General features: G+C 53.7%; 1 protein-coding gene across 3 annotated transcripts in view; it reads right to left on the reverse strand.

The window, feature by feature from the left end:
* PIGL (phosphatidylinositol glycan anchor biosynthesis class L) overlaps nt 1-18,336 on the reverse strand; it is a gene marked incomplete at its 5' end in the record, with an annotated part of 61,886 nt that overhangs the window by 12,853 nt on the left and 30,697 nt on the right. Inside the window, 4 exons of one of the 3 annotated variants that reach the window (XM_082441095.1) lie at nt 1,461-1,594; nt 3,027-3,058; nt 4,473-4,540; nt 7,640-7,730. In XM_082441095.1, coding sequence (XP_082297221.1) covers nt 1,461-1,594; nt 3,027-3,058; nt 4,473-4,540; nt 7,640-7,730 — 325 coding nt within the window. Of the gene's footprint in view, nt 1-1,460; nt 1,595-3,026; nt 3,059-4,472; nt 4,541-7,639; nt 7,731-13,966; nt 15,497-16,407; nt 16,613-18,336 lie in introns of those variants that run through there. The other 2 variants (XM_082441096.1, XM_082441094.1) reach the window with 2 other exon arrangements.

The following is an 18,336-nucleotide window of genomic DNA, read 5'->3' on the forward strand; positions in this document are numbered from 1 at the left end:
TTCAATTTTGAAGACCATAGTGAGAATAAAATGTTCATTTTAGAAAAACGTTGAGGGAAGGTAGGAACTCTGTGGTCCAAACACACTTGTCTACTCGTGAGAGATTCCGAGTCACAGGGGCTTCCCACATCCTGCTGCCCAGGTGGCCAATTTTGTAGATTCCCTCATCTTTCAGTGGCTGCAGTACCGACTCAATAAGATGGGCACTTCCAGTAATTATATATTTATGGCCAGTTTGGTTTTTTACAAGCTTTTCTTCCTATTACTTTTTGTTCAGAATTTTCAAAGGAATACTGCAAAATATCAAAATTGTTTCTATTTCCTCCCTACTTTTGGAACATTTTCACTACATGTGTTTCAAAACTGTGATTTTTCTGATTATATAGTATCATATCATTTACCTGCTAAATATTAGCTCCCTTTTTGGGCCTCATAAATTATACTAGTGAACATTCTTGTACATCAGTCTCTGGACACAATTTTATTTCTTTAGGATAAAATTCTGGAAATAAAAATTAGTGGGTCAGAGAAAGTATAGATTTATTGATATATTGCTCTGCAACCCGTTTGTGTCTACTTAATGTATCAAGAACTTCAAAAGATAAGTACAACTTCTGAGAAGACTTCTGATATTTACTACTGTTGCTTCCCAGAAAATGATAGCCATTTACACACCTATTTCATTTAATGGCTCAACATGGGTTCTAGCCTTTGAACATTTCCACTTGGATAGCAAAAATGGAAAGGGTCAAGGCTAGAACTCCTCAGCAGCCTTCTCAGACCACCTGCCCCACCGACCACCAAGAGTTTTCACCAGGAGGGCCTCGCTGGGCCTGACTCCTCAGCCGGCAACCCGTGGTCAGCCCCCGTGGCTCTTTACAGAGGCTCCTGGCAGGTCTGAGTTCCTCTTGGCTCAAGCTGGGAGCGCTGGTCCACGTGTAACAGGGAAAAACCGGTAAATCGAGATGTCCAACCGTAAGGGGTGTGTGACCTATTTTATGGTGCGCCCATGCCATGGAACACAGGCAGACATTACAATGTGAACACCTAATAACCCTGGAGAAAATGGTCATGATGTTGCTAAAGTAGGTTTCAAATAAGCAGGCTCTGTGTCCCCCGCTCTGAATGCCTGTGTATGAATACTCTTTATGGAAGGCGTATATACTGTCAAGAGTGACCACCCCTGAGGGGTGGGCTTGCAGGCAGTGGGGTTTCTTCTTTTATGTATTTCCAGATTTTCTACACTGAGCCTGTATTGTTATTTGCTTTTTTTCCAGCACATATTATTTCTATAATCAGAAGAAAATGTGCAAGTCCCTGGTCTACGGCTCCCAGGGTCTGGCTGCGGGCCAGCTCTGGGGACAGAACCGCTGTGGAAGGCCTCGGTGAGGGGCTTCGAGGAGCCAGGGACGGGGCGCAGACCTGGGGGGGAGTACGGGAGTGAGCGGGGCGGTCCTCACCTGGGCCTGGGCCACCTCTCGGCGGCTGAGCACGAAGAGGGCGTCGCGGGCGAGCAGCAGGGAGCAGGGCAGGTCCAGCAGTGAGAGGTACTTGCGCAGCAGGTTCACAGACTGGAGCGTGAGCACCAAGCACCCTGGGGGGTGGGCAGGGGGGAGACTTGCTGCCTCAGGCAGATCTTCCTGAGTACCACCCCTCCCTCCGGGCTCAGGGCAGGGCAGTGTCACCAGAGCTGCTCTTTGCCCGTCATTCTCACAGACAAGAAGGGTGAAAGGGCCCCAGAACCCCTGGCGGCCGCCCTCTACCTGCTCTGCGCCCCCAGCAGGGAAGGGTCGGCTGCTAGAGGCTGGGATCGAGGCCCAGGGAGAGGGGATGCAGATAGGATTTCTGTCCTGGGAGGCCAGAGACCTGGTTCCTGCTCGTCACTAAAGAACTGACGGGCTTGGGGAAGTCCTTTCACCTCTGTGAGCCTCAGTTTCCCCATCTGTATGATGGTGTTGGTCCTGAGTGTGGGACCGGCCTGTTTCCCAGGGTTGATACAAGGATCAAACACACTAGAGTCGTGTTCCGAAGCCCCCGTGGCACCACCAGCCAGAAGGGCCATCATTCCATCCCCAGGGCTCTCCTGTGAGGGTGCACGTCGTGACAGAAGCCAGCTCCGGGAGGTTAGGGGGTGTCGCACAGAAACTGGCCAAGCGGGTCAGACGCCTTCCTGTGAGTTGGGAAGAGTTTCAGACCCGTCCAGCACCCATCCGTCACCCACAGCCTGGCCAGTTAACTGGGGGATGGGTGTGGGTTTGGGTGGACATCCTGAAAGGGCACCAGAGGCGGAGCAGACCTGGCCAGGGAGAGACCAGGCGGGTGAGGGGCAAGGCCTGCGGAGGTGGTTAGCTTCCTGTGTCAGCCCGACTGGGTCCTGCGTGCTCAGATACTCGGCTAAACGTTGCTTCTGGGTGTGTCTGTGTTCCACCGTTGAATTGGATGACTTGGTAAAGCAGGAGGCTTCCCCAGCGTGGGTGGGCCTCATCCAATCCATCGAGGGCCCGGACAGAAGACGGAGGAAGGGCGAATCCATTCCTGTCCGTCTGACTGCAGAGCTGGACATCGGTCTTCTGCCCCGAGGCTGAGATTTACACCATCGGCTCCCCTGTTCTCAGGCTGAGTGACGCCCCAGCTCTCCTGGGCCTCCGGCTTGCCGACGGCGGATCCCGAGCTTTCCTGGCCTCCGTAATCGTGTGAGCCAATTCCTTACTTTATATGTATATATATAAGTGCGTATAGCACCATATCTGTCTACCTGTGTGTCCTGCTTGGTTCTGTTTCTCCGGAGAGCCCCGACTACACGCTCCTCCCTCACACCCGGAGGGTACTTCCCAGTGCATACAACCTGATTTCAAGACCCCGGGACCCGCCGAGACAGGCACACTGAGCCGAGTCAGGAGAGTGTGGCCCTGCATCCCCCCACCCCCGCCCTGCCCGGCTTGGCTGGGGGCAGCTCTCTGTGTGTTTACCAGTTTCACCCTAGACGGATAGTAACGGTGACCTTTTACAAGAGGGACGGGCCTTACCTTTAGGTAACTTCCCTTCTGCGTGCAGCGTCCTGGAGGAGGGAAAGGACAGGTGAGAGCGAGCATCGCTCTGCAGTTACCAGGCAGGGCCTTCAGAGCCACGCCTGCCCCACCCTGGGGTCCCTCCACTGTCGGTTTCTAGGCAGTTTCTTGAGCATAAGTCACTATATAGATTCCCTGGATTCCACACCTTTGGCTACAGCTGAAGGGACCAGGGTGGGTCCCTTACCCAAGGTCAGCCGATCTGGAGGTGGCCAGTGGCTTATGAAGTGCCCCGGTCCAAGCTTTGCCCAACAGATATGAAGGTAAGGACACTGGACTCTTTGAAGTTTTTCTCTTTTGAAATTGAGATGTGAGAGTGGTGGAGAATATTTAAAATGTTAATTGGTATTTCCTCTCTGATGCCCCTTTCTCCTATTTGACACCCTGCCCCACCCCTTCTGACAGTAGAGGCCCTTCTGTGCTCACTGCCTTAAGAGGAGGGGTGAGGTGGGTCCACCAGCAATGAACTTGCTGTTGTGAAAGCTGAGGGAGGGAGGGATGGGGCAGAGTCCCCTCCCCCCACCAACACACAGACACAGGTACTCATCTGGAAGGGATTCTCGGGTGCAGGGGTTAAAGATGAGAAGTTGGGAGGGAACGGATAAACTGACAGGCCTGCCACCCGCCCCCCGGCAGAGCCGGAGGAATAGAAAACCCTGAGGTCAGAGGCGGCTTGTCCTGCGCTCTGGGTAGAGCCCTGGGGATGATCTCCAGGGAAAGAGCTGGGAGGCAGCATCTAGGTGGAGGAGGAAGGGGCCCTGGAGACGCGCCTGGAAACGGCACTTCAAGCCCTTTCTGAAAGGCGTTGGGCGCGTTCAGAAGAGGGTCATAAAATCAGTCCTTCACATCAGGCTGCCCCCTCCTTCCCCAGGCCACGTCCAGCAAGCTGCTCACGGGCCCAGGGGGGAGCACGGCTGCAGAGGTCAGGACACACGCTCTAGGTCTGCATGACCCCAAGTAAGTCCCTCAGGATGTGTGAGGATCAGGGTTTTTTACTGGTGAAATGCAGGTGCGTGTCAGTGAAATGGAGAGGCTGCAAAGAACAAGTAAGGTTTCCTATGACGTGCACATCCTCCTCCTCCAAAGCAAGATCTGAAATTGTGCACAAAATACACAGCAGGAGAGAACAAATAAGCTGGAGTAAGAGGAGGGAAAAGAGGGTGCAGCCAGGAGTGACGCCGATCCACAGAGCTCAGTCCTTAGTCCTGTGCGTGCGACAAGGAGCTGAAATTTGGCCCTAAAGCTTTCTGTGGCCAAAGCGGGGGGATAGATCAAATCCGTTCCCCCACGTGCCGTATCCAGGGTGGGGAAACTCAGCTGTTCAGGAGACGAGACCACAACACCAGGACTCGAGGGTGGACCGCGACGGGGAGACCAGCCGCCCGGAGAGTCAGAGCGCCCTACCTGGCAGCCGCATACAGAGCGGCGTGGTTGCTGTGGCCACTCACACCCCCCGCGTCGAAGGTCACCACCTGCAGAGACACACAGGGTTTCACTCCGGGCCGGACCTGTCTCTGCCGCCTCGTCCCCGCGGCCCGGGAAGGACAGGAGGACCCAGAACCCTGCGCCTGTTCACATTCTGAGTGTATCTGAACTGACGTGGGAGCGGGTCGGGGGTGTGTGACCACTGTTCGGCCGACTGTGTGGACACTGTGGCTGTGGGTTTGACTGTTCACTCTTTTCTATCTTTTTCTTTAATAAATTTATTAATTTATTTATTTTGTTTGGGTTGGGTCTTCGCTGCTGTGCACGGGCTTTTCTCTAGTTGCGGCGAGCGGGGGCTACTCTTCGTTGCGGTGCATGGGCTTCTCATTGCGGTGGCTTCTCTTGTTGCGGAGCACGGGCTCTAGGCGCACGGGCTCAGTAGTTGTGGCTCTTGGGCTCTAGAATGCAGGCTCAGTAGTTGTGGCTCACGGGCTTAGTTGCTCCGCGGCATGTGGGATCTTCCCGGACCAGTGATCGAACCCATGTCCCCTGCATTGGCAGGTGGATTCTTAACCACTGCACCACCAGGGAAGACCTGACATTTTTTTAAAAAAGGCATATAAGCTAATTGCATTATGGTGGATACGTGTCATACATTTGTCAGAACCCACAGGGCGTGCAGCACCAGAACTGAACCCTAACGTGAACCAGGACTTGCGGTGAAGATGTTGTGTCAGCGCTGGTTCACTGACTGTAACACACTGTGGGCTCGGGGGCGATGCATGTCCTTTCTGCTCAATTCTGCTGCGAACCTAAAACTGCTCTAAAAAATATACTGTATTAAAAAAAGGTCACCCCAGAACTCAGGTGCCCTGTTCTGAGCCTACCCTCCCCCGCAGCCCAGTGTGGGCCCTGTGTCCACTCCCACCTCTGACGCTAGCTGCCCCCGCCCCTCAGGCATGTCGCAGCATATCACCCCGGGAGTGATGTCAACTTTCAGTGTCTTGGTCTCCTCATCTGTGAGATGGGAAGAGTGAGGCCTGCCCGCCTTTTCTCTCTGGGTCGAGGTGAAGGTCAAGTGAAGCCACGTGGGAGTGTAGGACCTGGACAGCAGTCAAGGCCGAGTGTCCGCTGCCCTCGGGTGGAGGTGACGCCGGGGCCGGGCTGTCACTGGCGAGCTGGGGCACACTCCCTGGTCTGGGGACTTGGGGCCACTGCAGTTTGGCTCCATCACTTCTGAAATTCTCCAAGGTCTTGTTTCTTCTTCATCCTATACCTTCTGATGAGCCCCCTCTCTTCCTGCTTCAAGGAGGGCTGAGCTGATCGGTCTCTAGCCCTGGACTCGTGCAGGTTAGGACCTGACAGCAATGGCGTCTGTGGTTCTTTGCAGAACTCCATCCACCTTCCCCGCTAAACTGCAGAAATCTCTGGGCAAATGAAGTCTTACTCAGACCCCAGTAAACAAGAGGGAACAGTGGGGCTGCTCTCGCTTCTCGAAGATAGTGGCTCACAAGACATGGCCTGTACTTTAGAGGATAAACAGCAACTCGTGTCACAGGTGCAGGACACACGACAAACACTGTCCCAAAGAGGGCTGAAGAAGTCAGGGAAAGCTTCTCGGAGAAGGCGGTCTTAAGCCGGGCCTGGACCACAAATCACTTTTCTGGGACACAGACTTGGGAGACTCTTCTGAGAGCAGGAAAGGCACGCAGAGCGTCTGTGCCCTGAAGCTCCTCCCTGGATGTTCGGGGCCATGGCTGCAACACGGTCTAAACAACAGCCCGGCCCCTCAGTAAGGACCAACCCTGTTGATCAGCAAACAGCACCGAAGGAAGGTCCAGGTCCGAGACGGCCAAGTTCACAAAGATGGGAGTTCATCCTACAAGCAGGAGTTACTGGGAAACCAGCCGTTCCCATGCACCAAAGCGGGGCAGGGGAGAGTTTGGGGACTGGCCCTGGGGAAGCTGGGGTGCCGAGGGCCACTGTGGCCCACCTCACAGGCCCCGCCCTGTACCCCAGGCCAGCCCGGAGGACCAGCTCTGCCCCCCTGCGAGGCTTGGGGCCCTGAGAGGGTCTGAGCGTGGCCTGGCGGGTGGCGGGCAAGAGGATCCAGGCCAGGCAGCAGGCCCGGGCCGTGAACCCTCCAGCTGTCACCCTCAGACCCTGTGGGCAGTACAGCCGGGAGGGGTGGGCCTGCGGCTCTGGGTGACCATATTTCCAGCCAGAACAAAGAGAGAAGCCAGCGCAGAGCCCTGCATCTCCGCCTGGTGTGGCTCAGAGCCAGCCAGTTAGGTGCCCCTTCGGCCCATGTTGACGAAGCTCCCGCTGTATTTCTGTCATTAGAGCTCAAAGACGGTCTAATATTTCCATGAAAATCTGCTCTTAACAAATCCGTTCACTTGGAGAATTCATCACCGATAAAAGCTTAACAGCAGGGATCATCTTTTAACGAGGCTTAATCAAAACTTAAAGCAAGTGGTTGGGTCTTTAAATGGTAGGATTTAGGTATTAAGTCATGAAGGGTTAGCGCTCTTCTTTTAGAGGTGGACACCTTCTTGGAGCCTTAAGATCGACTGATGGCGGGGCCCGGGCCGGCGGGGCCCGAGAGTCGAGGTGGGTGTTCCTGGGCCGTCCGCCTCTGCAGGTGAATTGAATGCCCGCTAGAGCTCTAACCGTGACCAGAGTGTTCTCCCCGCAGGGGCTGTGAATTTGTCCTCGCAATTTCTGGAGTGAGGACTCCAGGCTTAAAATCCTAGCTTCACACTTGGCGACCCTGGGCAGCTGCTGCGCCTCTGGGGGCCTCAACTTCCTCAGTGTAAGGTGAGCATTACAGCAACACTTGCCTCCAAAGTTACAATGATACCTTAAAACGAAAACGCTTGGTAGAAAGCTCTGTGCCAGCGGGTCGTGGCACAGGCTCGAGGGGTCCTGCGGTTTCAGGTGGCAGCACAGGGGTGGGAGTGGGTGGGTGAAGAGGGCGCACTTTGGAAAAATCTCTGCCTCTGTCTGAGCGCTGGGATCTCAGTGACTCAGGAAAGGTGTGTGTGTCCCTCGGTGGGTTTCAGACACACGCAGTTGGGCCTCTGCTCCGAGCGGAAGGATCCCCTTACCAGGTTGACGCGGCTTTAGCGGAAGGATCCCCTTACCAGGTTGATGCGGCTGGACTCCACGTGCCGGAGGAGGACGTCGGCCACCCGCTCGGTGTCCCACCGCACGCCGGGGTCATCTGGGAAATCCCTGGAAGGAAGAAGCACAAGCTGGAAACCGTTTCTAACCCGGTGCAGGCTTCCCCCGGGGCTCCGGTAGGTGTGGGGGGCAGGGGGGGAGGCAGCGGCATCCGGACGAAGCACGACACGCTCTGGGGGCTTTGGCTCGTGGCCGGGGGAGGGAGCAGACACCAGCGAGACACGGCTCTGTCCATGAGCTGGGGACAGGTGTGGTACCCACGAGCTCGGACGCAGGGCAGAGGGACACGTGTCTTTGTAAGAGTCAGAGGAACGGCGCGTTGATAAAAGTACGGAGTTGCTTCATTTAACCTCAGACAGGTGTGAAGGAGCCTTGACGGATGAAGTTAAGTAGCCTGTTTGTTGCAAGGTCGTTAGGGATGGATTTGACCCAGGTTTTCTGACTGTAGAGCAGAGAGGTTTCAGCCCTGGGGAGCACCGCAGCCCCATCCCCCGGGCACCCTCAAGGGCAGAGGCCTCTGCAGGTGACTCCAAGCCTTATTGCTCCCTCCCCCTGCCACCTGCTGATCGGAGGCCAAGGCCGTGGTCTGCCTTCAGTTTGAAGATATTGTTCACAGTCTTATAAATAGATGGCCATCTCTGCCGGCTCAGGTCCCGGCAACACCCACCTGCTACTGGGAGGACACGGGCCTCTCCGCTCCCCACCTGGCAGGTGGCTGTCACCTCTCCATGGACAAGGGCCGTAATGGACCCACTTAGGACTTTGGTCAAAGGAGAGTCGCTGGAGGTTTTTCAGTAGGAAAAGGACATGACCCTCAGCACTAGATAATGCAGCTACTTCCTGTGCTTCCTTGGCTCCCTCTTCCACACCCTGGGGAGCCTCCTGCAGAGGTGGCTTCAGGCTTTTCAGAGCACTGCCCTGCCAGCCGTTCCCCTGCGACAGGACAGACAGCTCAGCTGGGGGCACTGGACAGGGAGAAAGGGAGAGGGAGGGACCAGGACAGAGTCCTGCCTTGTTCCCTGGGAGGGAGCTGAATATGGGATGGAGAACATGGCCTGCTGAGCTCAAGAGCAAGAGAGACAGGAAGACACCCTGGAGTGAAAACAGCTGCACACACACCCCTGGCTGGGAGGCCCACGTAAAGGTATCAAGGCGTCATTTTGGAAGCTGGATTTACCAATGATAGTCACATGGATGGAGAAGCAGTGTAAGAGGAAGGGTAGGATGGCTGTTGGCTAAGCCTTGTTCTCGGGTCTGAAGTGCTGAAAGGTGAGCCCCCGAGTGGGGAGCTCACTGCCGCCTTCTGGGCACCTCCCTCAGAGCCAGACCCACGGGAATAAGTATTGCTCCCTGAGGTTCTTTCAGGGCCTCTACCCTGAAAGAGAAAGTCAGCTATTTGGGGGACTCTGCTGTCGACACGCCTCTCTGTAACCCGATACATCTGATGCGTCAGCACCGCTCTTGGGATCTAGTCCAAACTCCTCTTGGTCAGGCATTCGAGATCGCCCCAGTCTGTCTCCTATTTGACCCTCTTCTCTTGATTTGGGCGAGTAAATGAGATAACCTATGTGACAAACTTTACATTCTAAAACTGTAAAGCGATGTGTAAATGTCAGAAGAGGGTCATCAAGTGGACCTATGTGACAAACTTTACATTCTCAAACTGTCAAGCGATGTGTAAATGTCAGAAGAGGGTCATAAAGTGGTGGCTGTTATTGAGGCATTAGCCTGATTTAGGCCCCTTCAGAAAGGAAGGAAGGCAGGGGTCCCCCATCTTTTTTCCTTGCTCTGGAAGTCCCTTGCGGAGATCTCTGTGCTGACTGCCTGCATCAGTGGTCGCTGGTTTCAAAGTGGGGTGTAGGCATCCCAGGAGATGTGTGAGATGGTCCACTGAGGTTAAGCAAGAAATCGCCAGAATTTCTATTTATGTTTCTCTGTCTGTTTAAATGTCTATCTTGTAGCTATTTTATAAGGTATCATACATTAACAGAGTTTGACACGTACACAATTGAAGTAAGCGCACAGATACTGGCAGTGCATACTCCGATTTTGTTTCTTTTTGTCAGGGGCCTGTGATCAGAGCTGTGTGGAGACCCCTAGTCTAATCTACTCGCCCTACATTTTACTTCATTTTTTCCTGGATATTTTAAAACAACTTTATTGAGGTATAATTTACATACTATAAAACCTACCCATTTAAAATGTACAATTTAGTCATTTTTAGTATATGTACAGAATTTCTACATTTTATTTTACTAGCATTTTGCATATATTTAATTCTTGATTCTCTAACCTATTATAAGTTCCCTGATGGCCAGGTGCTACGTTAGCCATTGAACAGTCAGAGGCCAGCTAGGAAAACAGAAACCACCAGGTATTTCAGAGGGAATTCAATACAGAGAATTGCTTACCCCATTGATGGGAAGAGCTGAGAGGCCCAGCAGGGAACAAGGAGACGATTGGAGACTGGAGAAGCCACTGTCACCTCTAGGGTGGGACATCAGAGTCTAGGGACGGGGTGATGGCGGGAACTACAAGGGCAGTGGCTGGAGTCACGGAGAACATTTAGCTGCCAACGGAGGTGCTGCCCGAGGTGGAGGGAGCAGGAAAGACCCTGGTTTTCCCCTCCTCTGCCTTCAGTCTCCCATCACAGCCACCTGTTGTCAGACCTGTTGAGAAGCCAGTTGATTGGCAAGGGAGCCTGGGAAGTGTGGTGTCCACTGGTCCTGAGCAAAGGCATAAGGTGTTTGGTAGTGCTCCCGGCAGGTGCCCAATGCACGTCTGCTTTCAACTGCATCCCAGTTTGTTTGTTTTTTAGAAAATATTTATTTATTTATTTATTTGGCTGCACCGGGTCTTAGTTGCGTCATGTGGGATCTAGTTTCCTGACCAGGGATCGAACCTGGGCCCCCTGCATTGGGAGCGCGGAGTCTTAGCCACCGGACCGCCAGGGACGTCCCTGCATCCCCGTCTTGACCCTAAGCCTTCGAAGGGCAGCAGCAGTCTGGCCACCTGCCTGTCGCCCTTGTCCACCCCTCTGGGAATGCAGTAGCCCGCTAGCTGCTCGGGTGTGGAGGGCAGCAGGGAGCACCGTCAGGAGGTCGTGGAGGCCACTGCCGTGCAAGCAGGATTCCAGGCTCAGGGAAGGGAGACGTGGCAGCGGTTGACGGGCAGCTTCACCCCCGCAGCTCAGGGACGGAGCACCGCCCACGCTCAGAGGGTCCAGTGTCGCCAGGAGGCAATGTGATGCCAGGACGGACCACAGAACACCCGAGTTCCAGCTCCCTGCTCACCAGGTGAGCGGGGCACGCGCTGTGTCATCAGGAAAGCTGGGAGAACCTGGGCCACACCTGGTGACCTCCTGAGAGCCCTGACTTCTAGGACTTTATGTTGTAAGAAGTTTCTGAGGGAGGTTAAAACACTGACCATGGATGGTAGTTTTTAGGAAAGAGGAGGGGTCTTGAATGGTAAATAGCATCCTGTTCCCTTTACTTCCCCAGAGCTCAGCCACGCTCCCAGTGCTTCCCGATGGCCTTTTCCTAGCGCAGTGTTTGTTCATTACTGGGTACTTTGCACTGGAATAGTGCCTGGCACAGAGTAGGCACGCGTTATATGTTGTCTTCCCCTTATTATTTTGTAATGTTTTCCTATTTCCCAAGAGACAGAGGGATTACTTGTCATCATGAGGAATAACTGAGATTGATTTTGGACTAGTGTCCCCCAGTGGCTGCCGATCTGTGGGTCTGATGAGGGCGGAGCATGTAGAGATGGTCTCCCCAGTGTCTCACGCTGTCTTGCTCTAAGTCTGTCTGTGATGGGACTGGAACGTGACATCATCCCGGAGAGGTGAAATCATCGAAGTCAGGAAAACAGCCTTCTGCTTCCCTGTCCCTGGAGCCCTCCGGCCTCTGATAACTTGGGATTTCCTCTCCGCTCTTCTTTCTACCCAGCCAAATCTAACACATCCTGTACAGCCTCCTCCACAGACCCTTCTGGATGGAGTTTGGGGCCCTCATTTCTGAAAACAACTGCAAGTCCAGGGGTTCCCCCAGCCACCCTCGGGGTGATAATTCCCTGGAAGCACTCGCAGAACTCACTGAGAGCTATGATGTGCACAGTTAACGGGTTTTCACCGGGAAAGGATACAAAGTAAAAGAGTAAAATCAGAAAAGGAGGAGACACGTAGGGCAGAGTCCGGGGGCATTGTAAAGGCGGATGGTCTGTGGTCCTCTCCCCGTGGAGTCTGGGCGCCGTTCTCCCAGCACTGACGTGTCACAGTACACACGGAGCATCGCCGCCAGCCGGGGGCGCTCACGCGAGCTGTGTGGTCAGAGTTCTTATCGGGGCTCCATCGCTTAGTCAGGATTGATTGGTTGCTGACCGGCTGCCTAGGTGGTTGATCTCAGCCTCCAGGTGAGCTTGACACCGCGTGACCCACAGCCCCACCCGAAGCTCCTATGTGGTGCCACCCCCTCCCCAAACAAAGGCACTGCCATCGGGTATGCCAGAGATTACTTCCCAGAAGCCAAGCGCAAAGGCCAGACCTCTTTTCGGACATGGCCAAATTCTTTACTACGAGCTTCCTTGCATTTAGGAACCTTACTGAGCTTTTCTACCAACCATGGCTTGGGACAGCCACACTTCACACCTAATTAGTGCAACATTCTGCTAATTTCCATTGTTTTGTGTGTCTCTCTACCTGTAGTCAAGTATGAGAATAGACCTGTGTCTCACCTATGTCTCATGTGGTACTTTGCACAATTCAGGTCAACCCAGTTTATGTAAATAAACAACAACAATAAATGAGCTCTGCCGTGTGCCAGGCACCAACCGCACTGAGGAGCTTAAGTGATTGGCTGAGCCACAGGCAGATGCACCTACCTGCCTTTGGGGGTTGGAACATACAAGTAAGAGCTTTGGAAGATAGCAATTTTATAAAACAGATTAGGGACAAAAAAAAAAAAAAATATATATATATATATATATGAATTGCAGAGGGGAGCAAGGCGTCCCAATGGGACCACTTCCCCTCAAGGTAGGAAAATATAAAATTTGATACTGGGAAACTTCAAACAGAGAAATGTAGAAAAAGTGACTCCTTTGAGACCAACTACGTGCGTTGTCTTCTTCCTAAAGTTCAACCCTAATCAACTCAAGGCTTGGGTCCAAGTAATAACTTCTGCAATAGTTCCTTTCTTCTCTGATGGATTAACAATTCTGCCTTAGATAAACATGCTGGCAGAGGTGTAAACACAAGTGTGAGTCAGCCGTTGGACCCCTCCTTAAGGGAGAGCTGGTGAGTGGCCTTTGCCCTGTTTTCCTTTGTGCTGTCCTGCTTCTTGGTGGCTGGAGTTGGCGGAGGGTGACTGCAGTTGAAGCAGCCGTTTTGGTGCGTGAAGTAGCCTTAGGTATGAAAGCCAGACACAGTGGAGTCGCCACAGAGAAGGAGCCCTGGCCCTTCACACCAGGCCCAGACGGTGCAACTCCTATCACAGTTATTGTAGTTATTGTGGGTTTTCTGTGATTTGCTGCATAACCAGATCCTGATTTATATACGCCAGAATTTTGTAAAGCCTCCATTTTATTGATTATTTAGGTTGTTTCCAATTTTTATTATTGAAATAAGGTGGTAACTAGCATCCTAATACATAACTGTTTGTATGCATCTCTCAATATTTCCTTGGGATAAAATCATAGAGACGTACCTTCGGGGTCAAAGGTGAAGTGAGGAGAACCTGGGTAGATCTCCCTCTGAGGAACCGTGTTAAGAGGAGGTGAAGGGACTTCCCTGGCGGTCCAATGGTTAAGACTCCGTGCTTCCACTGCAGGGTTCAACCCCTGGTTGGGGAACCAAGATCCCACATGCCGTGTGGCATGGCCAAAAATAAATAAATAAATAAAACAGTATAAAAAAATTAAAAAAAAGAGGAGGAGGTGGAAAGCATGTTAACTCACAAGGAACAGCGTCACGGAGAGAGAGCCGTGCACGTCACAGGCTGGAAGGAAAGACTAACAGGGGCAACTCTTATCCAGAGCGCCAGTCTTTCTAAACATCTCAGGTGTTTTGTACCTACTTCCTTATCCCCAAGAGCTCCCTGAAAAGGCCAGTTCATTTACATTCTGTGACAGCTGGAGAGAGTGGGTTGGAAGGGAATGAGTTACACGTGGAGTAGGCGCCGACGGCTGGCTGAGTGCAGCTGTAAGGGAACATGTGTGTTGTCAGGGCCCCAATTTCATCTTGTTAACCCACCCTTCTCCTGGGAAATCACGTGGATGTAATTCAAAGCCAATAGGAAAGCAGAGGTCAAGCCCTAAGAGTAGTCAGGCTTCATATTTAAGGAACATCTGGACTCGCCCTCCTACCTGAGGCAAATGTGATGGGTTTGCTTCAGCAGCTGACAGGTATTCTGCAGCTGCTCGTTCCTCTCCCCGAACCCAGATCTGAGCAGGCGAACTATTGAGAGGTCCTAGAAACTTCCTTTAATTATTAGCAAGCTCCTTCTTGGCTTTTATTGCAATTTTAATGAAAAGAGTATGGAAATGCCTCAGACGCTGATCTGTGCCTGGGTAGCTCTGCTAAGATGTAAAGCTGAGTAACCCTTTCTGGCTGAGACAGGATATGGTGGGCTGAAAACAAGTTTCTGGCCAGGTTTGGCCAAGTAGAGCAGAGGTGACACCTCTGAAGACCTGAGGACAAGGACAAGCAGGGATTGCACCAGGCGCCCTTACCCGACGCGCCTTCTCCTTCCAGGAGAATTCCCGCCTACAGAGCCCTTCAGCCCAGAAACGGTCAAGCTGAAGCTGCTCTGAAATGTCTGGCAAGTCACAATCAAGAGGCCCGCGGTCTCTCCCGCTCCCCACTCTAAATCTCTAGTCAATCAGGTGATGTTTCCTGATTAAGAAGCCAGCCGTGGAGAACCAGGAGTGGGGGTGGAATTTCCAAGGTTGTTTACAGACGAAGACTGGAGACTACTTAAAACATTAAGAAGGCCTAGGAAAGATTGTTTAAAGAAAACAGGTATTTTACAAAGCAAGAAATGCAAGCTGCCAACATATTCTTTTGATTCTCAGAAAGAGTCAAGCAAATGCAAAATTAAAGCAGGACATGGTGTGGAGGAGGGCTCACAGGAAAGGGCGCGGTTCTGTCCCCCCTTCTAGCTTAAATGGCTGCACCTGTGTGCAAGGGCAGTTTGGCTACCTGCGATTATTCGTGCTCTTTGACCTTATCTTTCTAGAAATTGACTCTAAGGAAATAATCAGCCTAAAAGTCAAAGTCCGATCAGGCAGAGACACCACTTTCACTGCAATTACAGGGAGAAAGAGGCCGGCAGTTCTGTTGTTCTGCCACCAGGGAGCAATTTCTCTAACTTCCTGAATTGTGGTTTATGAAAAATGCTAAAGATAACAGAGTTTTAGGGCATGTTCAAAGTAAAAGCAAAGAAACTTAGATACACCCAAGGAAAGGAATGTTAAAGCAAAAACGAAAAAAAAGAACTCCAGTTACTAAACTTTAATTTTGCTCCTGACTTACGAATGACACTCATATGAAAGAGGAAATCTATATAGAGGAATTGAATTTTGAAAACAGCCTGTGAGAGAACTTCCAAATAAAGGGCTCTGGGTGTCTTCAAGTGGCCAGGTATCCTGGCCTGGGCTCCCCAGAAAGCAGGGCCAGGACGAAGACCTATTGGGAGGTGTGATCCGGGAGCAGGAGGGAAGCCGCACGGGGAGGGGAGGCGGTGCTGAGTTGCGGGCTGGCTGCGGGGGCGCGCGGGCTGCAGGACTGCGTAGAGGGCAGGCATCTCAGAATCCTGCATCTGTCCGGGAGGAGAAAGAGGCAGGTACTGATCTCCGGGGGCGGGGTGGTCAGCTCTCCAGTACTTTAGGGCTGAGCACGCGTGGCGGACTCCGCGCAGGGGCAGGGCTGGCCCGGGCGACGGGCCGTCGGCCTCCTGGCCGCGGGGAGGCGTCGTGGGTGGTGCCGGCACGCACCGCGCAGGGCACGGCAGGGCGGGGTTCCTAGAGGGGAGGGGGTCCCTGCACGTTTACCCGTGCGGGCTGGGCATGCTCTCGGCGCCAAGCGCGGGCGCCAACGCGGGTACAAGACCCGGGCAGGCGGAGGAAGGGGCTCGGCTGCTGCGGGGGAGGAGGGTTTGCGGGCCGGCGGGGGCCGCAGAAGCGCGGGGAGCACCTCGTAAGGACGCGGCCCTGCGACCCTGAGCGGGCGGGACGCGACCCGACACAGCCGAGGAAGCGGCCCTCCCCGGGGTGCAGTTAGCAAGCGCGGTGTTAATTCCGCTGGAAAATGCCCCAAACCTAGCCCTGCCCTAGACCTTCGCGCTCGGCCTGTGAGGGTCCTAGAATAAAGTTTGTTTTCCTGCCGGCGGAGCAGCCTCGGACTCCGACCTGCTCTGCTCTTTCTAGTGACTTGCCCGGGCCCGATGGGGGCGTCGTCCCGGGAAGGGGGGAAGGGGGAGGGGGGGGAAGGGGGCGGTGGGCCCTCCTCCTCCCCCCTCCCCCCCGGGGAGACGGGCTAGCCGGTGGGAACTCCGGCGTGGGACACGGGCCGGGGGCTGATCACCGCGCCCCGCGGGCGCCGCGCACGCCCTTATTTGGTCCTGTGGCTCGTCTGCCCGCCTCCTCCCCAGCCTCCCTCCGGCACATTGCTAAACCCCGGGGCTTCCTCTGTCAGACAGGCGGGCAAAGGTCATCTGAGTTCAGCGCTAACCGGAGGCGGGCGGGCGGAGTGCTGGCAGATCACCTGGGCCTGGGCCCCGGACCTCGGGCTGCAGGAGCCGCGCCCAGGCCAACGCGTGGCCGGAGCCGCTGGGTGCGCCCGAGACCCCGGGGGACCCGCCGGGCTGGGGTCGGTGCGGGGACCTTGCGAAGCGGGCGGGCGGCTGCGGGGCGTCCCTTGATCGCCAGGGACCAGCCTAAGAGGAGTAGAGAGAAATAGAAACCGGGGGAAGAGGAGGAGGGGGAGAAAGGAAATGACAGAGAGAGAGAGAGAGAGAGAGAAGTGAAATAGACCAGCCTGTGTCTGTGAAGTGTCCGCTCTGACAGGGGCCCCTCCTTAAGCAGTTTAAGAGCACAGACAACGATCAGATGTCCCAGGAGACCCTCGTCCACATAGGCTCCCCACCCTAACCGTACAATGGATCTTCGTTTCTCAAGGACAAAAAGCAAATCATGACTGTTAGGTATACCTGTAGCTCTCCTTTCTCTGAAAGATGCGTTTTATGTTAGTATCACAACAAAGTGTGCAAAGCTTGCAAGGTGAGAAATTCTTTTCCAAAAATTGCTAATTTATTAGCTGTCTTACATGGCAACTGAAAAACAGAACGTGCTCACTGAACTCCCTTCAGAGGTCACCGGGTTCTGCTGGAGAGGCCCAGGCCTGTGTCCGGACCCCTCCCCTCTCCCCACCGGACACACAAGGGCTCCCCTGAGCAGAGGCTGTGTAATAATGTTCTCAGAACAGAGAAGGAAGGGCCATAGCCTAAACTTTTGATGGGTCTCACAATCTTCTGGTGCCTGAAACGTCTGCCTCATTCCTTTTTCTAAAAAAGCCAAATTTAGGGTTATGTCAGAGAAGGGGTTCATCCCTAATTTTGGCAAGCACCCGAGACGCTGTCACATGCCAAGAAACAAGAGCAGACATGTACAAAACAAAACAAAACAAAAAAACAGACAGAAAGCCAGAGGGTGGGGTGCGGAGTCCCCCGGACCCCTTGGCCTGCTCACCAGGACACCCTGGAGTCCCAAGGGGTGGGGTAGGGGGGCTGAACCAGGGAGCCTGAACCAGGGAGCCAGGGCAGCTTAGGATGAAAGGGAACCTTAACTTGGAGGTTCCACTGGGCTGCAAGGCACTGTGGGTGCAGGAGAACCAGACCAGTGCTCAAATAGCAAAATCCAGGACAAACGGCACCGTCAGAAACAGCCAAACACGTTGCTACGGGGGATCAGAGAGGAAAACTTAAGGTTGCACAGTGTGGATAAAAAAGACTTCTGTGGAGGTGGAGGCGTCTGTGCTGGGTTGGGAGGAACAGGCCTCCCGGCAGGGGCCAGAGCTCCAGTAAGAGGAGGAGAGCAGAGCACGGTGTGCAGGCTGAGTACGGGGCTGTGGCTGAGACCACAAGTCTAGTTTCGCTGGGCAGGGGGCACCCGCCCCCGTACAGAGACTGTCGTACAGGGAGGAGCACGGGGTGGTTTCTGCAGGGCAGTGGGCAGATCAGGTTTGCTTCAGGAAATCAACCTGGGAACAGTGAGGGGTAAACTGGGGGAGTGGAGCATAGCGAGGCATCGGCAAGGTCTAGTTCAAAGACGTGGCCATGCGGATGGAAGAGAGCAAGGCGCCAGGAGCTCTTACGGAAGGAGACTTTGCCAGATTTAGCAGCTGATTGGATGGCTCATCCATCACGAATAAGGAAGAACACAACATCGAAGGTGATTCCAGCATCACACACGAGGGCTCCACGTTTAGAAACAGTGCCGTCCTTACAGTCAGATGCCATCGCTTTATTTAGTCATCACTTGGTGTGACGATCCAAAGTGCCAGGATGGGCACTGAAATTGGTGGTACCCAACTATAGAGAGCTCATCCAAATGGTGCTTACTTTTTTGGGTTAGTTTTAAGATCATCAAAATTACAACAGCG

Source organism: Balaenoptera physalus, assembly GCF_965194825.1.
Source record: "Balaenoptera physalus genome assembly, chromosome: 20".
In the NCBI taxonomy this organism is placed as follows: Eukaryota; Metazoa; Chordata; class Mammalia; order Artiodactyla; family Balaenopteridae; genus Balaenoptera; species Balaenoptera physalus.